The 18,230-nt window shown below is 39.7% G+C and overlaps 1 protein-coding gene across 1 annotated transcript in view; it reads left to right on the top strand.

The window, feature by feature from the left end:
* Nucleotides 1-884: 884 nt before the first annotated feature.
* mtx2 (metaxin 2) overlaps nt 885-18,230 on the top strand; it is a 59,386-nt gene continuing 42,040 nt past the window's right edge. Inside the window, exon 1 of the mRNA XM_039757707.1 lies at nt 885-1,129. Coding sequence (XP_039613641.1) covers nt 1,090-1,129 — 40 coding nt within the window. The 5' untranslated portion in view covers nt 885-1,089. The remainder of the gene's footprint in view (nt 1,130-18,230) is intronic.

An 18,230-nucleotide genomic window follows, 5' to 3' on the forward strand; every position in this document is an offset into this window, starting at 1 on the left:
GTGTTCCTTTAATTCTTTTGAGCAGTATATTATATTGAGGACTACTTGTGTTCTGTTTTGTATATTGTATTTACACCCCTTTTTTTGACACCCATTGCACACCCAACCTACATGGAAAGGGGTCTCTCTTTGAACTGCCTTTCCCAAAGTTTCTTCCATTTTTCCCCTACTAGTGTTTTTGGGAATTTTTGTCTTCTTAAGAGAATCAATGCTGGGGGGCTGTCTAAAGGCAGGGCCTGTTAAAGCCCATTGCGGCACTTCTTGTGTGATTTTTGGGCTACTATACAAAAATAAATTGCATTGTATTATACCAAAATATACTTCCAGCATTTTCCAAAAATGCTTTTTTTTATTAAAAAAATGTGAAGAGCCCTGGTTATTTTTTCTTACTTCTAGCTGGAGTGTTTTTTTTTTGTTATGCCCCATTGGCCATCCAACTTTACCTTTTACTGTATAACATTATTGTCCAATCATATTTCTTTATGTTTTATATATTAACTTACTTTTTATTTCATCATTGGGCTCCATTACTTGTTTGAAAATGTGCTATAGAAATAAATGTTGTTCTACTGAACTAGTCCCTTAATGCCTGTAGGTTGCTGTGATTAAAAAACACGGGCTTTATGCCATAATATAAAATGTAATAATTTCTACTTTATTGAAAACAAAACATAAAAGTTGATGCCAAGCTCTCTAGTGAGTTTCTGAACCTGAATAACATTGACTATAAATTAAAGTAACTTTATGAGAAATCTTATCAGAGCACCGTGATAAAATACCTCATCGCGCTAACCATCTTACTCGCAGACAGTCCGTCCAGCGTCCTTTACACCGATGCCTACAACGCGCTATAAACAGCGAGGCTTCACTTTCCACCGGAAGTTAAACCTCTGCTAACCCCGGAAGTTCTCGCTATAACTCTCTGTTTATGTCTTTGACGTTTCGCGCTCGTGCCCTGCGTGCTGCTTGGGGCGCTTTTAACCTTGGTGGCTTGTTTCAAAGGGACTGCAAAAGTTCTTCACCAACGTGCCTAAAACAAAACAACCGGTTGACGTAGGTCGTTACTCTGTCGGAAGCAAGTTCATCGATATGTCTCTGGCTGCAGAGGCGTTCGTCTCCCAGATAGCAGGTAATCCTCATTTGGGCGGACTTACTGTTTTAAGTTACATGTCAGTGCTGCGAGTAACGTTTAGCAGGTTTGTTCTTGAGAACTGTTACACGTGCGCCTAACTCTGCATTTATTTTAGCTTATTCTCAAAAACGAAGGAATGGTTACTTCAAAAAAAAAGTTGCGTCCCGTATTTGTTTAATTTTAACTAATTGCAAATATCCAGACTGTGAAGTGATTTTTTTTATAACTGTACTGTTTATTTAAAATTATTTTCGGAGTTTTCCATTTTTTTATTAATGGTCAAACAAGCTGAAATGGGAACGAACCAATGCAATGAATCATTTTGCAGACAGAACTTGAACTTGACCGTGAATAAGTCGCTATGTAACTAAAATGTATTATTATTAAGTCAACCCCAGTGTTTATTAATTAAGCATTAAGGGCCACCTAGGCAGTGTTTTTTTTCCTTAATTACAACACGTCTCCAAATGAGAAGCAAATTGACCTGTGCTGACTGTGTAGTTCTACTACTTTGTTCTCACGTACTCAAGACTGTTTCTTGTCAATTTTATTTTTTTCACATCTAGTTTATTCTTTATATATGCTCTACTAGCTGTGGTACGTGGCTTGACCCCGGGTATTTTGTAATTATTATAGTGCCGCTACTTAAACAGGTGTATCAGATGTACTGTGTAACTAAGTACTTTTCTTTATAGAGCAGGAGTCACCAACCTTTTTGAAACTGAGAGCTAATTCAAGGGTACTAAGTAATATGAAGGGCTACTTGTTGGATACAAACTTCCTCAATAACATAACTTTGCACGGTTCACTTTTAAATGATATTATTAATATATTGGAAAATTTCTTGGCTTTTCTGCCATGTTTATTTTTAGGGGGTAAAAACTCTGTCTAGCTCCCCATTGTAACTGCACCAGTTTGCTTGTATAATACGATACAATACAATGGTGCTGGGCGATATGACGATATATATCGTGGGGACGATAGAAAAGTGTCTATCGTCCTATTTCTCTTCTATCGTTTATAACCTAATTTTATCAATTACTAAAGATAATATTGCATTAAATAGGCTATGACAAATGAATGATAATGTCTTGTCGCTATGCAATGCATACTCTACCCTTTATATAAGTGATAATCAAGAATAAAAATGAACTTTTTCGCAAAGAAACTCCATCTTGTGGTTTTGTGACAGTTCAGTTAAATGTCACTTCAAAATAAAGTTGCAAAAAAAAGTATGCAATGATATTTTTGTCAAACTTTTCAGAGAATAACTGGAAACATACTTTATTGTGGGTGGTATATCGTGATATATATTGTTATTGTGATATAAAATAATCCATATCGTGATATATGATTTTTCCATATCGCCCAGCACTACAATACAACATTTATTTATATAGCACATTTTCATACAAAAAATGTAGCTCAAAGTGCTTTACATAATCCATCCATCCATTTTTCAACCCGTTGAACCCGAACACAGGGTCACAGGGGTCTGCTGGAGCCAATCTCAGCCAACACAGGGCACAAGGCAGTACCCAATCCCGGGCAGGGCGCCAACCCACCGCTGGACACACACACCCACACACCAAGCACACACTAGGGACAATTTAGAATCGCCAATCTACCTAACTGCATGTCTTTGGACTGTGGGAGGAAACCCACGCAGAACATGCAAACTCCATGCAGGGAGGACCCGGGAAGCGCACCCGGGTCTCCTAACTGCGAGGCAGCAGTGCTACCACTGCGCCACCATGCTGCCCTGCTTTACATAATGAAGAAAAAAAAAAAAAAAAAGACATAGTAGGAAATTAAAATAAGTCAACATTAAATAATATAGAATAAGTGTAAGGTCTGTTGGCCAGCAAAGAGTGAGATTGAGGATTGTCTTGCGCACATATTGAACTTTGACCACCGACTACCCTCCCCAATCTGCATCTAGTTAGCCAATAAAAGGTGTCATTTCACTAGACGTCTCGCTGCATTCACAATGGCTAACAGATACAACACCCTAGTACTGCAAGATGTACGGTAGTAATCAACAAAGAAATGCATATTATATTTGTCTTCAGTAATTTGAACTTTGGGATAGTTAAATAGTATTTGAAATAGTCTTTCCAAGAGTATATACAGCATTTTGCATTTTTTTGTACTTTCATCAGGGTTGTAATTTTAAATTAAGATATATACATATGCACTTTTAAATGTTTTTGACAAATGAAAAGCATACAACTTCTGAGAGGCAGTCTCTTCACCTTCCTTTCTCAACCCTTTTGGATGCTTAACTGTATCTTCTCCTGCAGTCACATTAGCTAAGTAGAAAAGTTAGTTGTGATGTTTGAAGCAGCTGGATGCAAGCTGCTGAAGTAAACACAAACAACTTTTATTTTATATGGCTGTGTTCTATAGTGAGCACCAAACCACAAACACTTTATAAACGCAGACGCGTTGTATAACGTTTTACATATACAGGGGTGTGAAAAACTATTTGCCCCCTTCCTGATTTCTTATTCTTTTGCATGTTTGTCGCACAAAATGTTTCTAAACATCAAACACATTTTACCATTAGTCAAATATAACACAAGTAAACACAAAATGCAGTTTTTAAATGATGGTTTTTATTATTTATAGAGAAAAAAAAATCCAAACCTACATGGCCCTGTGTGAAAAAGTAATTGCCCCCTGAACCTAATAACTGGTTGGGCCACCCTTAGCAGCAATAACTGCAATCAAGCGTTTGCGATAACTTGCAATGAGTCTTTTACAGCGCTCTGGAGGAATTTTGGCCCACTCATCTTTGCAGAATTGTTGTAATTCAGCTTTATTTGAGGGTTTTCTAGCATGAACCGCCTTTTTAAGGTCATGCCATAGCATCTCAATTGGATTCAGGTCAGGACTTTGACTAGGCCACTCCAAAGCCTTCATTTTGTTTTTCTTCAGCCATTCAGAGGTGGATTTGCTGGTGTGTTTTGGGTCATTGTCCTGTTGCAGCACCCAAGATCGCTTCAGCTTGAGTTGACGAACAGATGGCCGGACATTCTCCTTCAGGATTTTTGGTAGACAGTAGAATTCATGGTTCCATCTATCACAGCAAGCCTTCCAGGTCCTGACGCAGCAAAACAACCCCAGACCATCACACTACCACCACCATATTTTACTGTTGATATGATGTTCTTTTTCTGAAATGCTGTGTTCCTTTTACGCCAGATGTAACGGACATTTGCCTTCCAAAAAGTTCAACTTTTGTCTCATCATTCCACAAGGTATTTTCCCAAAAGTCTTGGCAATCATTGAGATGTTTCTTAGCAAAATTGAGACGAGCCCTAATGTTCTTTTGCTTAACAGTGGTTTGCCTTGGAAATCTGCCATGCAGGCCGTTTTGCCCAGTCTCTTTCTTATGGTGGAGTCGTGAACAGTGACCTTAATTGAGGCAAGTGAGGCCTACAGTTCTTTAGACGTTGTCCTGGGGTCTTTTGTGACCTCTCGGATGAGTCGTCTCTGTGCTCTTGGGGTAATTTTGGTCGGCCGGCCACTCCTGGGAAGGTTCACCACTGTTCCATGTTTTTGCCATTTGTGGATAATGGCTCTCACTGTGGTTCGCTGGAGTCCCAAAGCTTTAGAAATGGCTTTATAACCTTTACCAGACTGATAGATCTCAATTACTTCTGTTCTCATTTGTTCCTGAATTTCTTTGGATCTTGGCATGATGTCTAGCTTTTGAGGTGCTTTTGGTCTACTTCTCTGTGTCAGGCAGCTCCTATTTAAGTGATTTCTTGATTGAAACAGGTGTGGCAGTAATCAGGCCTGGTGGCTACGGAAATTGAACTCAGGTGTGATACACCACAGTTAGGTTATTTTTTAACAAGGGGGCAATTACTTTTTCACACAGGGCCATGTAGGTTTGGATTTTTTTTCTCCCTAAATAATAAAACCATCATTTAAAAACTGCATTTTGTGTTTACTTGTGTTATATTTGACTAATGGTTAAATGTGTTTGATGATCAGAAACATTTTGTGTGACAAACATGCAAAAGAATAAGAAATCAGGAAGGGGGCAAATAGTTTTTCACACCACTGTACGTTATATTTTACATGTTGCACATAGGCATGTTTAGATGTTGTCACTCTTTTTGATATTACAATCTTATTAATTGCATACTGCACATTGTCTTTTTTTATAGCACAACTAGCTGATTACCCAGTGGCTTCGCTCATTGAGTGCAGGGGGAAAAAAATAAAATGTAGTATTTGTAAAATAAGTTATTAAGTAGTAAAACATTTTGATAAAAGAATTTGAAGAACATTTAAGAAGCGTATAAATTATTAAACAGTAAAACATTTCCATAAGAGAATCTGAATGATATGTAAGAAGTGTATACATTATTAAACAGTAAAACATTAGCATTTAAGAAGTAAAGATACATTGAGTACTACTGCAATGGTTTTGGGTAAACTACCTGCTTGACAACCTTGCACTACGTGCCTGTGATTTAAGAGAAAAATTATTCTGAGAAATGTGGATGCTGCCCTTCCGTGCTGAACGGGCAGAAGGTCCAAACAATTCCCAAGTCCAATACTTTACATGAAGAGGTCGGTACATATTCTTAGATGTAAACTCTCCATCTTCTTAAAATAATTGATCACAAAAGCAACCTTGAATGTTGCGGGCTTTTAGTGTCCCGAACTCGCCTTAAGGGACAGTAAATAGCCGTGCACCGCAATTTACCAAGAGAGTCACACTTTGATGGCGCCAATTACACTCATTCGCAAAGATATCCACTCTTCAAGGAGCCAACGGGGCACTTGAAGTGTCTCACAATCAGTGCGAGAAGAGCGGACGCTGCCCAAAAACTGCGAACTGTCGAACCGGCAGGGCGGCCCGACATTCTGCACCTTCCAGCATCCGCTTTGTTGTCACAACCCCTCACCGCTGAAGGTGGTCTTCTATAGCTTGGCGCAGTTACAAAGTAGAAAGACGCAAAGCTGTTTTCTTCATCCCTTCTACTATCAAGTACTGGCAATTAAAAAAAAATAAATAAATAAAGTTAGAATGTGGCAGTTTCTGTGACAGTCACTTGGACGAATACTTTAAACTTCTCTGTCAGAACGTGCCTGGCGGTGGACGGCTCGGCGCTGGAGTCCAGAGAGGATGACGCGGGGCGCACTTCTATGGGATAGATTGGCGTGTTTGTGTTTACTTCTTTTCAATATCAGTAAAATAACTCTCATACAAACAATAACAATTTGTAAAGAAAATACAAATATAACAAACAAATTACAAACAAAGTAATTAGTTCCTGTATTATATGTTCTGTGGTCATACGTAATTTCCGTTTCACGTTTTTATACGCAATTTCCGTTTCAAAAGCAAAAAGAATTTTATATATGTAGATGTACTTGGTGTTTAGCGTCTTTTAATGTTGTGACAAGCTGGATGAGTGCAGGTGTTCTTAGGTAAAAATGTGGTGCACATCTGTCCACAGTACACTCTATATCTTAAAGTGAATGAAAGCACACTGGAACTATGTGTGAATAATACCAAAAGTACAGTAGTTTATTGGTAAGTGAAAACCATTTAGTACCATTGGTAGTAATGTCGTGTTATTAAAGTTGTGTGAGTAATATAGATTCTGTCAATTTTTTTGACCTGTAGTCTATGTCAGATTATCAGAAGCAGAATATCTTTATTGTCATTTTAACAAATACAATGAAATTAGGTGCAGTCCCTGCGGTATCAAAATATAAATAAATACAATTACAAAAGGATAAGAAGAAATAAGGTAGAATACAAACATTCAACATAAGACCTAATTGCACATGAACACTATTGCACAAGATGTCATCTATTGCACTGCTGCATTGGATGTGTTTTGGAGGCATTTAGCGCCCTAATAGCAACACGGTAGAAACTGTTTTTCAGCCTATTAGTCTTTGTTTTGATGCTCCTATATCTTTTGCCTGATGGCAACAGTTGGAACATGTTATGAGCTGGGTGTGATGAGTCTTTTAAGATATTTTCTGCTTTCCTGAGGCAGCGAGAGCTGTGCAGTTCATCCAGAGAGGGTAAAGAGCAGCTGATGATCTGCTGTGCAGTCTTTACGATCCACTGAAGTGTTTTCCTCTGCACTGTTGTGCAGCTGGCAAACCACACGCAGAGGCAGTCGCACAGGATACTCTCAATAGAGCAGCGATAGAAGGACACCAGCAGTTTTTGGGGGGTGTTATTTTTCCTGAGGACTCTTAGGAAATAAAGTTTCTGCTGAGCCTTCTTCTCCAGCTCAGCTGTGTTCATACCCCAGGACAGGTCTTCTATGATGTGGATTCTTAGGAAGCGGAAGTCAGACACCCTCTCCACACAGTCCCCACCAATGTAGAGTGGCTTGATGTCCATTTCCTTTTTCCTGAAGTCCACAATGAGCTCCTTGGTCTTAATTGTGTTCAGGAGCAAGTTGTTGTCAGTGCACCACGCTGTCAGCCACTCCACTTCGTCCCTGTAGGTGGACTCATCCTCCCCAGAGATGAGCCCTACCACAGTGGTGTCGTCTGCAAATTCGACGATTGTGTTGCTGTGGTGGGCAGGGGTGCAGTCATGTGTATACGGCGTGAAGAGCAGGGGACTCGGCACACAGCCCTGAGGAGATGTGAGGGCCCACCCTAACCCTTCGTGTGCGGTCTGTCAGGAAGTCTTTAATCCATATATACAGGTGGAATACGGGAGTCCCAGGTCTAGCAGCTTTCACACCAGTCTGTGAGGGAGGAAGCAGAGCTAAATTCAATAAAGAGGAGACATGTGTAGCTCCCCTAGTGCTCCAGATGGGACAAGGTAGCATGGAGGGCATCAGCGTCCTCAGTATACCTGTTGGCCCTGTAAGCAAATTGGTGTGCATCAAAGATGGAAGGGATGAAGGACATGATTTGACTCGAGCCGTCTCTCAAAACACTTCATCAACACTGTGGTGAGCGCTACTGGCCGATAGTCATTCAGGCAAGTTATGGGTGATTTTTTTTGGTAAAGGGAGTAAGATGGAGGATTTCAGACAGGGTGGAACTGAGGCCTGGGACAGTGACAGGTTAAAGATCTTTGTAAAGACCCCAGCCAGCTGCTCTGCACAGCTCCTCAACACACACATCCAGAGACACCGTCGGGACCTGCTGCCTTCCTTGGATTGACAGCCTGGAGCAAGCGTCTCACCTCGTGTTCTTCCACCCTAAAGGGAGGGGGTGATGTTGTGAGCTGCTGCTGCTGCGTGTGTAACAGCTGCATCTGGTGGTTCCACCTCAAAGTGAGCAAAGAAGTGGTTCAGCTTCTCTGCCATTGCGGTGTCACCTTCAGCAACTCCATTACTGGTCCTGTAGTTGAAGTGCTGGACTCCCTACCAAACCTGCTTGCTGTTATTACTGTCCATATATGTATATTATATTATTTATATATGCCCATATAATAATTATATAATTTTATATTTATATAGATGGTACAGTAACACTGTATTAGTTGCCACTGCTTAACAGATCCAGCAACTGGTCATTGTCTGTCCAAGTTTTTCTCCAGGTTTTTAAATTGGCTCAATGTGAGTATGCACATGAGTGCATTTTTCATTGGGATGATGCTCTGCCCAGTTCTGGTCTCTCACTTGTGCCCAATACTGCCAGAATACTTTTCAAAAATCTTTAATTGGCCTGAGTGGATTTGAGAATGCTGTTTAAGTTCAGTAAAGCACACATCTGTCACTAGATTGGTTAGAGTTTTTATTTAATAAAGACAATTTAAAGTCAAACTCAGTTTAGTCAACAATATGCTCTCCTTTACAACAAATAAAGGCATTGCCTTCTACTTTTTCCATATCTCTCCTAGCCCTTCCTTATTTTGTTCCCTATCAATAACTTATACCTTCCAGTGCAGTGTAGAAAGCCGAACTAGCATTATGTAGCAACAGCACATGGAATATAATGAAATTTCAAATTGCGCATGATCGAGCCTGTAAGAGGGGAAATAAAGGCAGATGATGGAAGCTATAGCAGAATTTGGGGTTTGAAAGCTTTTATGTTTATTGAATACATTTCGGGTGGCGCAGTGGGTAGTGCTGCTGCCTCGCAGTTAGGAGACCCGTGTTCGCTTCCTGGGTCCTCTCTGCGTGGAGTTTGCATGTGCCGGTTTCCTCCCACAGTCCAAAGACATGCAGGTTAGGTGCATTGGTGATTCTAAATTGTCCCTAGTGTGTGCTTGGTTTGTGTGTGTGTGCCCTGCGGTGGGCTGGCGCCCTACCTGGGGGTTTGTTTCCTGCCTTGCGGCCTGTGTTTGCTGGGATTGGCTCCAGCAGACCCCCGTGACCCTGTAGTTAGGATATAGCGGGTTGGATAATGGATGGGTGAATACATTTCTATCTTTAAAGTCAACTCTTCAGACTGTTTTGAGGTAGTTTTCTTGTAAGGTTAACAGAAGGAAAAACAATAAAATAAGTATCCTTGCAAATATCAAATAAAACATGCATTTGTGACTAGCTTCCACCAAGGCAAATTATAAACCTAGAAAAGCCAGGCAGGGTACCTGCTGGTAGGGTTAATTGTTTTAGACAGCAAAGAATTAAATGCTAAAAAATTAAGCCTAATAAGCAAATCTAAGGATGGTTCCAACAAATTAGGTTTCCCATAAATAAGGGGCATAAAACCAAATGAACATTCACCAGATGTTGTGCAAGACAGATGTAAGTAATATTAGCATTAACAGATCTTAGTTCTATTATGGTCTTTCATGAAGTAAATGGAAGTTGTGGAGTGGTTGTGTTGACATCTTTGTTATTTAAAATTAGAGTTTTATAGATAAGTTGTCGAAAGCTCCAGGGGATCAATGCGTATTGAAGTTTATTTAAAGATTTAAACTTCTAGGAAAAAAATTACAGCTGTAGTCAGTATAACTGATGTTAGTGGGCCATTTTTGGAAGTTTCTTTGTTTGCTTGTTTGTTGATTCATGTATTAATTCATTAGTTTTCTGAACCTCCTTACAGTATATTGTAGTGTTGTCGAGGTCCAAAGTCTCTACCAGCAGCAGCAGTGGGTGGAAAGCAGAAGCTAAGACTTGCCTGTCTGCTGCTTCGTTGCATGACACACTTTCATACTTCTCTGTGTTCTCACTCGCCCCTGTGGAATTTACAATTATCAATTAACGCAACCTCCTTGTGTTTATTTGCACATTAAGGAACATCTTCAATAACTGTGGACCAAGTCTTTACAATCCTTGCAGTTCATGTTTTCCATTCCTGCTTTCTCCTTGCCCTATCTCCAGCTGAAGTCTCTGCTTAAAACATGTTGAATATGTCTTACTTTTTGTTTCCCCTGTTAACCACTTACACTTTTCAAGTTTTGTTACCTTTCTGTACTCCATGCCACGCAAAGTTTCCTATAAACCCATATTTCTTTTCAACACCTCACCTTGTAATCTTCCATTTCATTTAACATTGTGTTGGAATTCTGTATTTTGAAATGTTGAAAACTTATCTTAAAAACACCAATCATTTGCACACTCGGAATTATACATCAATTGTATTCAGTCCATGCAAGTGCCATTTAATGGGTTTGACTTCGGACAGTCTTTCTTATCTCTGTTCCTGAAATGCCACTGGCACCTTCTCCCACGTATTCTGGAAGTGTATTCCAGTTGTGTGTCTGGTTCTATAAGGCTATGTCTCCCTCAATTTTTTTGTGTGCATGTACCCCTTTCTCTTGTCAGGTTCTCTTTCTCTGTACTGTAGCAGAGGGTAATCACTGAAGCTACTATGCTGCAGAATTAATGCTGGCTTCCTACTGAATACACACTGCTGGAGTTGGTCTCATCCATTACAGGAGATGGACGTCTGAAGCAGAACTCCATTAGCAGCAGAGTTTTTTTTTTTTTCTCTCATTTTTTATCATTCCAAGGTATCCTGTATTTACCCAACTCGAGGAGGTTCTGTTGCAGTTTTTGCAATCATATATAAACATGAGTGGATAGAAACGTAAAAGAAACCCAAAGCTACACCCAAGCCTAGACAAGTGTCAAGTCCAAGTCCAAACTCAAGGTACGGACTTACAGGGACTGACCTGGAACAGACAGGCGGAAGCACAGATTTCCCAGGACCCCAGTACGTTGCATCATCTCCAATCAAGTGCGAAACTGGAAGCAAATGTGCAAATGATGCAGGTCACGATAACTCGTCGATTCCAGAAGAAACTGGATACACCCTGCTGCTGTTACTTTGGCCCATTGAACGTCATCTGTCTTTAACTAGCCCTCTTTAAACTTTCAGTGTCATGGATCAACGATTCAGAGAGAGTTTAGTGTGGTTCAGTTGGTCATGAAGCTCTGGCTGGGTGGTTGCCCTGTGATGGGAGTTTCCTCACTTTTCTTATTCTTTAGTGTACTGTATTTGAGGGCTGACGTTTAGACTTCTGTCCTCATCAGTTTTTGTTTCCTTTAATATTTATCATTTCTCAAAGCTTATGGTGGATATTTTGATGGTTTTCATTTTTTTTGCTAGTAAAATCAAAGTTTTGTTTTCTTGTCTATAACAAGTGGCTGTTTTTAATTAAAAAAGATATACAGTGGTACCTTGGTATACGTCCTTAATCCGTTCCAGATCCTTTGATGTATACCTAACAGGACGTATACCAAACAAATTTTTCACATAAGAAATAAAGAGAAAATTATTTATCCATTCCCATGAAAAAAAATCTTATTGTTATTGGCACATTTTACATTGATGGGGTTGTGTAAAATAATTTAAACACTGCTTAATACTAAAATACATAAATGAAAAAGCAATTAGATGAAATAAATGAAAATTTTACCTCACTTTACTTTATAATAACGTCTTTGTTTTTCACAATCGTAGATACCGTCGTTCTCGGCATACGGTATGCAGCAGCCAAGTCCCGGATACGCATGCCACCTTCATACTTTTCAACAATCAATTCAAATTTACACAAAAAAACACAAAATCACGTGAAAATTCACAGAGAGTTATATCACGTACTGACGCTTGTGGTCAGTCGTGGCTTTGTCTCGACATAAGTAAACTAGGGTAGCACGCGGGTGGTTCACTGAATGCTAGCAATTGGCGTACTGACGTTCGTGGGCAGTCGTGGCTTTGTCTCGAGGGAAGTAAACAAGGGTAGCGCACGGTGTTCTAGCACGTGAGTGGTATTCCAAACAAAGGTCATATACCAAGCAAAATATTTTGCATCCAAACAGGATGTATACCAAGGTACCACTGTAATTGAAATATACAGAACTTTTCAAACTTTTTTTTTATATACCTGCCCATCATAAGTACTTATTTTGTAATTTTTTTTACCTTCATCATTTGCTTGGTGTTTGTATGTTTAAAATGCTGTTTTTAATGTACAGTATCATTTTAATAGACTGTTATGTCTTAGATTGACTTGGGGTATTACTTAAATTGTCAAAAACTTTGTGGTAATCCAGCATTATTTTAGAAAATCCTGATCCACATCAGTAGCCAAACCACATAGAACACAAAAAAAAATATCCATGATTGGCATGTGTATATTTAGATGCTTATTAAGGTTTATATAGTAAGGAAATGTGACTTTACCAATGGGACACCACAATGAGATTCTGTCACGTTGATTGACTACTTTAACAGTGGGTTCCTTTTCATTTGCTGTACCTTCACATGTGCTTTTAATGATTAATGTTGCAAAGCAGGACTACACATCTTTGTCACTTCAGCCTTCCTGATGACAGACAGGTAGTGCCCTTTTGAAGGCTTTGCCACTGCTATGGTTTAATATAATTTGACGTATGTAATGTGACTGTTGCAACATGTGGCCACCTTAATGCGCCAGTTGTGTGACAGTGATAAAAAAGTAACTTGTCATACAATATGGTCCAATTATTGCCCATTTCTAACACTATTCTGTAGTTTGGTATTGGAAGCATAGGAGCGTGCAGATATATATTAAAGTAGATCTTGTTTTGGTATTTGCATCAGCTCTGTGGAGCAGATAATGTAAACTTATATAAATGTCAGTATTATTAAAGTAGGATGAGTGTATGCCCAGTAATACAGATTCTGTAATTTTATTGCTACGTTGGTGATGTGTAAAAAAATCAAATTTAATATTTATGTTCAGTAAAGCACAAAATGCCACCTGTTTATGCAGCTTAACAGCTTCTGTAAAGTAATCTAAAACTTTACAGTTTTTTTTTTCCCCATCTAGGTCAATTGTATTAAGAAAGATACATTTTCTAATGCATATAAAGGACTCTTTTTGGCGTTTAAGTGTAGAGTTGTTGGGATTATTAACTAGGCAGAAGTAAATGTATCTGTAGTGGCTGCATGTTATTAATTATGTTACCATTTTCTTAATTGTGCTACTAGCTTTGTTTATTCATGATTTTAAGTGTATTCCACAGCATTGTTTGTAATCTAGCTAAACCCTTCGACTCACTCCCCATACTGCATCACTCTGTATTTGCCTAATTCTAGAGTAGATTCTGCATCGAAAGTACATGTGTAGCGACTCACTTTAAAAACCTTCTGCAAACAGTCACAATGAAAAGTTAAAAACTTTAAAACCCATTTCTTTATTTCAGCCCTTGAATTAAATTCAGCTCTATTTCCAAACAGGTCAACAGGTTATGTCAAATTAGCCCTCTGTCAGTCTAAGCGTTTATGTGTGTGTAGACTGTGCAGGTGTATTATGCTCCACCCAAATTTAATTCCTGCATTGGGCCTATAGGGATAGTCTCAAAGGCCCTTTTGTGACCCAGAGTTGGATGTAGTGAGTTTTGATATTTATTCCTCCCACCTTCATTCCAAGGAGCTCCCAATATCCAGGCTAAACTGTCCACCACAGTCTGGTTATTGTGGTCCCCTAATCATCCCATGTCCCTAACTGGTTAACTATCTCTCCCATTCCTTTATCATCTAATCAGCAAAATGGCTGTCATCCTATCATGCATGCACATTGATGGTGATTGAAGGTGCTCCCTACTCTCTATGTAAAACACTTCAAGTATTGAAAAAAGTGCTATTTAAATGTAATGTCTTGTTCTTCTTCTTCATCTTTGTGGATATACTGTTTTATTGTCTCATCCATCCATCCATCCATTATCCAGCCTGCTATAGCCTAACTACAGGGTCACAGGGGTCTGTCTGCTGGAGCCAATCCCAGCCAACACAGGGCTCAAGGCAGAAAACAAACCCCGAGAAGGGCGCCAGCCCACCACAGGACACGCACACACTAGGGACAATTTAGAATCACCATTGCACCTAACCTGCATGTCTTTGGACTGTGGGAGGAAACCCACGCACACACGGGGAAAACATGCAAACTCCACGCAGGGTGGACCCGGGAAGCGAACCTTGGTCTCCTAACTGCGAGGCAGCACTGTGCCACTGTCCCGCCCATTGCAATAAAATGGTACTTGATAGGAAAGTTTAAAGATGATTTATTTTTTGTGAATTGCAGGCCAGAATCTACAAGATACACTCAAAAGTGTTAAGGAAGCAACATCTTTGTTGTTCAGTGTTGTGTGATTTTTATTTTATTTTTTAATTTATTTTTTTAATGTGGTACATGACCTTTGTTTGTAAATGATGGCCAAGAAAAATCTGTAAACCTCATTATGTAGGGTAAGTAATGATGAAAAAAGGGAATTTTTGGCTGTAGCATTCCTTTAACTGAGGAAGTTGGCTATTTTGGATTTCTTTCACAACCAAATTTTGTCCCATAACATAGAGGCCATACAGATGGAGACACAATGGTTTTTCACACATTTTTGACTACCCATGACCATGATTTTGCACTGTTTAGTACACTTTGTTATATGAAAAAAATTGAGACGTATATTGTCAATGACCATTATTCTTCCTCTTCTGTATTTGTCAGACACCATTACCCAGAGAAACGTACAAGATCAGGATACATTTAAATTGTTTACATATGTTTATTTTATGATTAGAGAACATGCAGGTTAAGTGACCTTTATAGGGTCCCTTGGTGAGACTAAGATTGTACCAGTAACCTTGTACTTTAAAGTCCAATGTCTTAACACCTAGGCTCAATTTTGTTTGTCTCACACATGAAAGGGAAAGGTTATAGAGCATTTGGCTGCATAAAGGGGTATATTTGAATGATAACCCCTGTCACTATAAACCAAAGGTGGGGGTTGTGAGAGTGTGACATTTCACAGCTAGGTATGGCACTATTTAAAAACACTGTAGCTGGACTCAGTGACAGGCCGCTGCTAATGAAATGGAATTTCTGGAGTATTTCTATAATTTTCATTTCTTTCATTGCTAATTGTCTAATTCAGCTTCTTGTACTCCTTTTGTTCTGTTGCTTCATTATCTGCTACTGAGAGAACAAGCAATCTGGTTCTACTTGGTACAGCTGAGAGATTAAAATGAAAGAATCAGATAATATAAAATTGTACATAGTACAATCCTGAGTGACTCTGATAATATTGGAGTTCAGTGCATTTCACCAACATGCAGAAACGAATGAAAATATGTGAACTAGGAAGGAGTAATAAAGCTTAACACGCTTTAACTTGATAGATATTGATTGTCATTGATCCTTACTAGTTTTGGCAACAACAGAAGTACATATTACATATATTAATACACATCCTCACTTAAATTCTTAAAACCATGATCGAGTTTCTTCAGCATTAGACACAAGGCACAAAACATTCACAGACTGGGTTCCAATATATTGGAGGGCACAAATATGCACATCCATAGTCACTCATACTATGACCAGTTTGAATTGTTACCCTTAATTATAAATTGATTTTTTTTTACATTTTCAACATTAGTACTATATATACATCTGCATTTACCTCTTTCTCAACAAATAAAAATATAGTTTTGATGTATAACACTAATGTAGTTTCAGATTCAAAGAAATTAATCCAAAGAATGTATAATTTCTGAATCAGTTTAACATAAATTTTGAATCCTAAATTCTTTTTAAAAGAAAAAGAAGCAAAGATTAACTAAAGCCAGCTAATGTGTGTTAATTCTAACTTTGTATGCTGTAAAGCATAAAACTCTTAGAAGATTTTATGATGGTTTTCAGTTATTTGTATTTGATTTGTAAATTTAATACAGCAGAAGTATAATACATATACAGACACGTCTATAAAACTAATGTATGGTTATGCAAGTCTTTTCTGACCCACCTACTCATTCAATATGGATATTAATGCTGAGCCCATGATGTGAATCCCAGTCATTGGCAGGGTCCTAGTCAATTATAGGCCATGCTTACTTCATACTTATGCAGTTTAGAGTTGTAAAATATCAAAAAATACATATGCTAGGTTACAGTAGGCAATCCACAATACTGGAGAAAAACCCATGGAGACACAGAGAGAACTTGCAAACTTCACACAAGGCACAAGACCCAGTGGCTGTGTCAAAGAAACCTGTGTAGTTGAATATGCTTAAATACAGTGGGCAGTGTCTGTGATTAACATAATTAAAATCATGTGGCCATATGATCCAGCTAAATTAAATGTATGGCAAGATGACAGCAGAGAAAAATTTGTTACATCATTCCTGAAGAAAATATCATAAATGATAGTCTGGAAAGAGAGAGTTTTCATTTAAAAACTGTTTTTGTAGCCTAACAATTTTGTAATTTGCTTTGAATAAAGGTGTTGGGTAAATACACAAATATAATTGCAGTCATTGATATTTAGAACCTGCTCATTCCATTACTGGGTGACGGTAAGCAGGTCTTATACTATCCAGGCAGCATTGAGTGAGTGCAAAGTACAGCAAAATATTATAACATTAAAGAGCGCACTCACTTATATGGCCAACATAAAATGACCACACGTGTGAAAGAACATGTGTGTAAGAGCATAAAAAAATTTCAAACACACCCATTGAGCATGTTTAATCATCTAAATTCAGAATGGTATAATTGGAGACATTATTTTCAGTAATCATGGTTAATGGGGACTCTGAGGTGGGCTCTCCCATCTCTGGGACTGAAGTCACCGAGGTGGTCAAAAAACTCCTTGGTGGCAGGGCCCCGGGGGTGGATGAGATACGCCCGAGTTCCTTAAGGCTCTGAATGTTGTAGGACTGTCTTGGTTGACACGTCTCTGCAGCATCGCATGGTCATCGGGGACAGTGCCTGTGGATTGGCAGACCGGGGTGGTGGTCCCCCTCTTTAAAAAGGGGGACCGGAGGGTGTGTTCCAACTACAGAGGGATCACACTCCTCAGCCTCCCTGGCAAAGTCTATTCGGGGGTTCTGGAGAGGAGGGTCCGTCGGATAGTCGAACCTCGGATTCAGGAGGAACAGTGTGGTTTTCGTCGCGGAACAGTGGGCCAGCTCTTCACCCTTGAGTCCTGGAGGGTGCATGGGAGTTTGCCCAACCAGTCTACATGTGTTTTGTGGACTTGGAAAAGGCGTTTGACCGTGTCCCTCGGGGAATCCTGTGGGGGGTGCTCCGGGAGTATGGGGTACCGGACCCCCTGATAAGAGCTGTTTGGTCTCTGTACAACCGGTGTCAGAGCCTGGTCCACATTGCCGGCAGTAAGTCAAGCCCGTTTCCAGTGAGAGTTGGACTCCGCCAGGGCTGCCCGATTCTGTTCATAACTTTTATGGATAGAATTTCTAGGCGCAGCCTGGGTGTTGAAGGGGTCTGGTGTCATGGACTCAGGATTGGGTCACTGCTTTTTGCAGATGATGTTGTCCTGTTTGCTTCATCAGGCCGTGATCTTCAGCTCTCTCTGGATCGGTTCACAGCTGAGTGTGAAGCGGCTGGGATGAGAATCAGCACCTCCAAATCCGAGAGCATGGTCCTCAGCCGGAAAAGGGTGGAGTGCCCTCTCAGGGTTGGGGGAGAGATCCTGCCCCAAGTGGAGGAGTTCAAGTATCTCGGGGTCTTGTTCACGAGTGAGGGAAGAATGGAGCGTGAGATCGACAGGCGGATCGGTGTGGCATCCGCAGTGATGCGGGCTCTGCATCGGTCTGTCGTGGTGAAAAAGGAGCTGAGCCGTAAGGCAAAGCTCTCAATTTACCAGTCGATCTACGCTCCTACCCTCACCTATGGTCATGAGCTATGGGTAGTGAC

Source organism: Polypterus senegalus, chromosome 6, assembly GCF_016835505.1.
Source record: "Polypterus senegalus isolate Bchr_013 chromosome 6, ASM1683550v1, whole genome shotgun sequence".
Classification (NCBI taxonomy): domain Eukaryota; kingdom Metazoa; phylum Chordata; class Cladistia; order Polypteriformes; family Polypteridae; genus Polypterus; species Polypterus senegalus.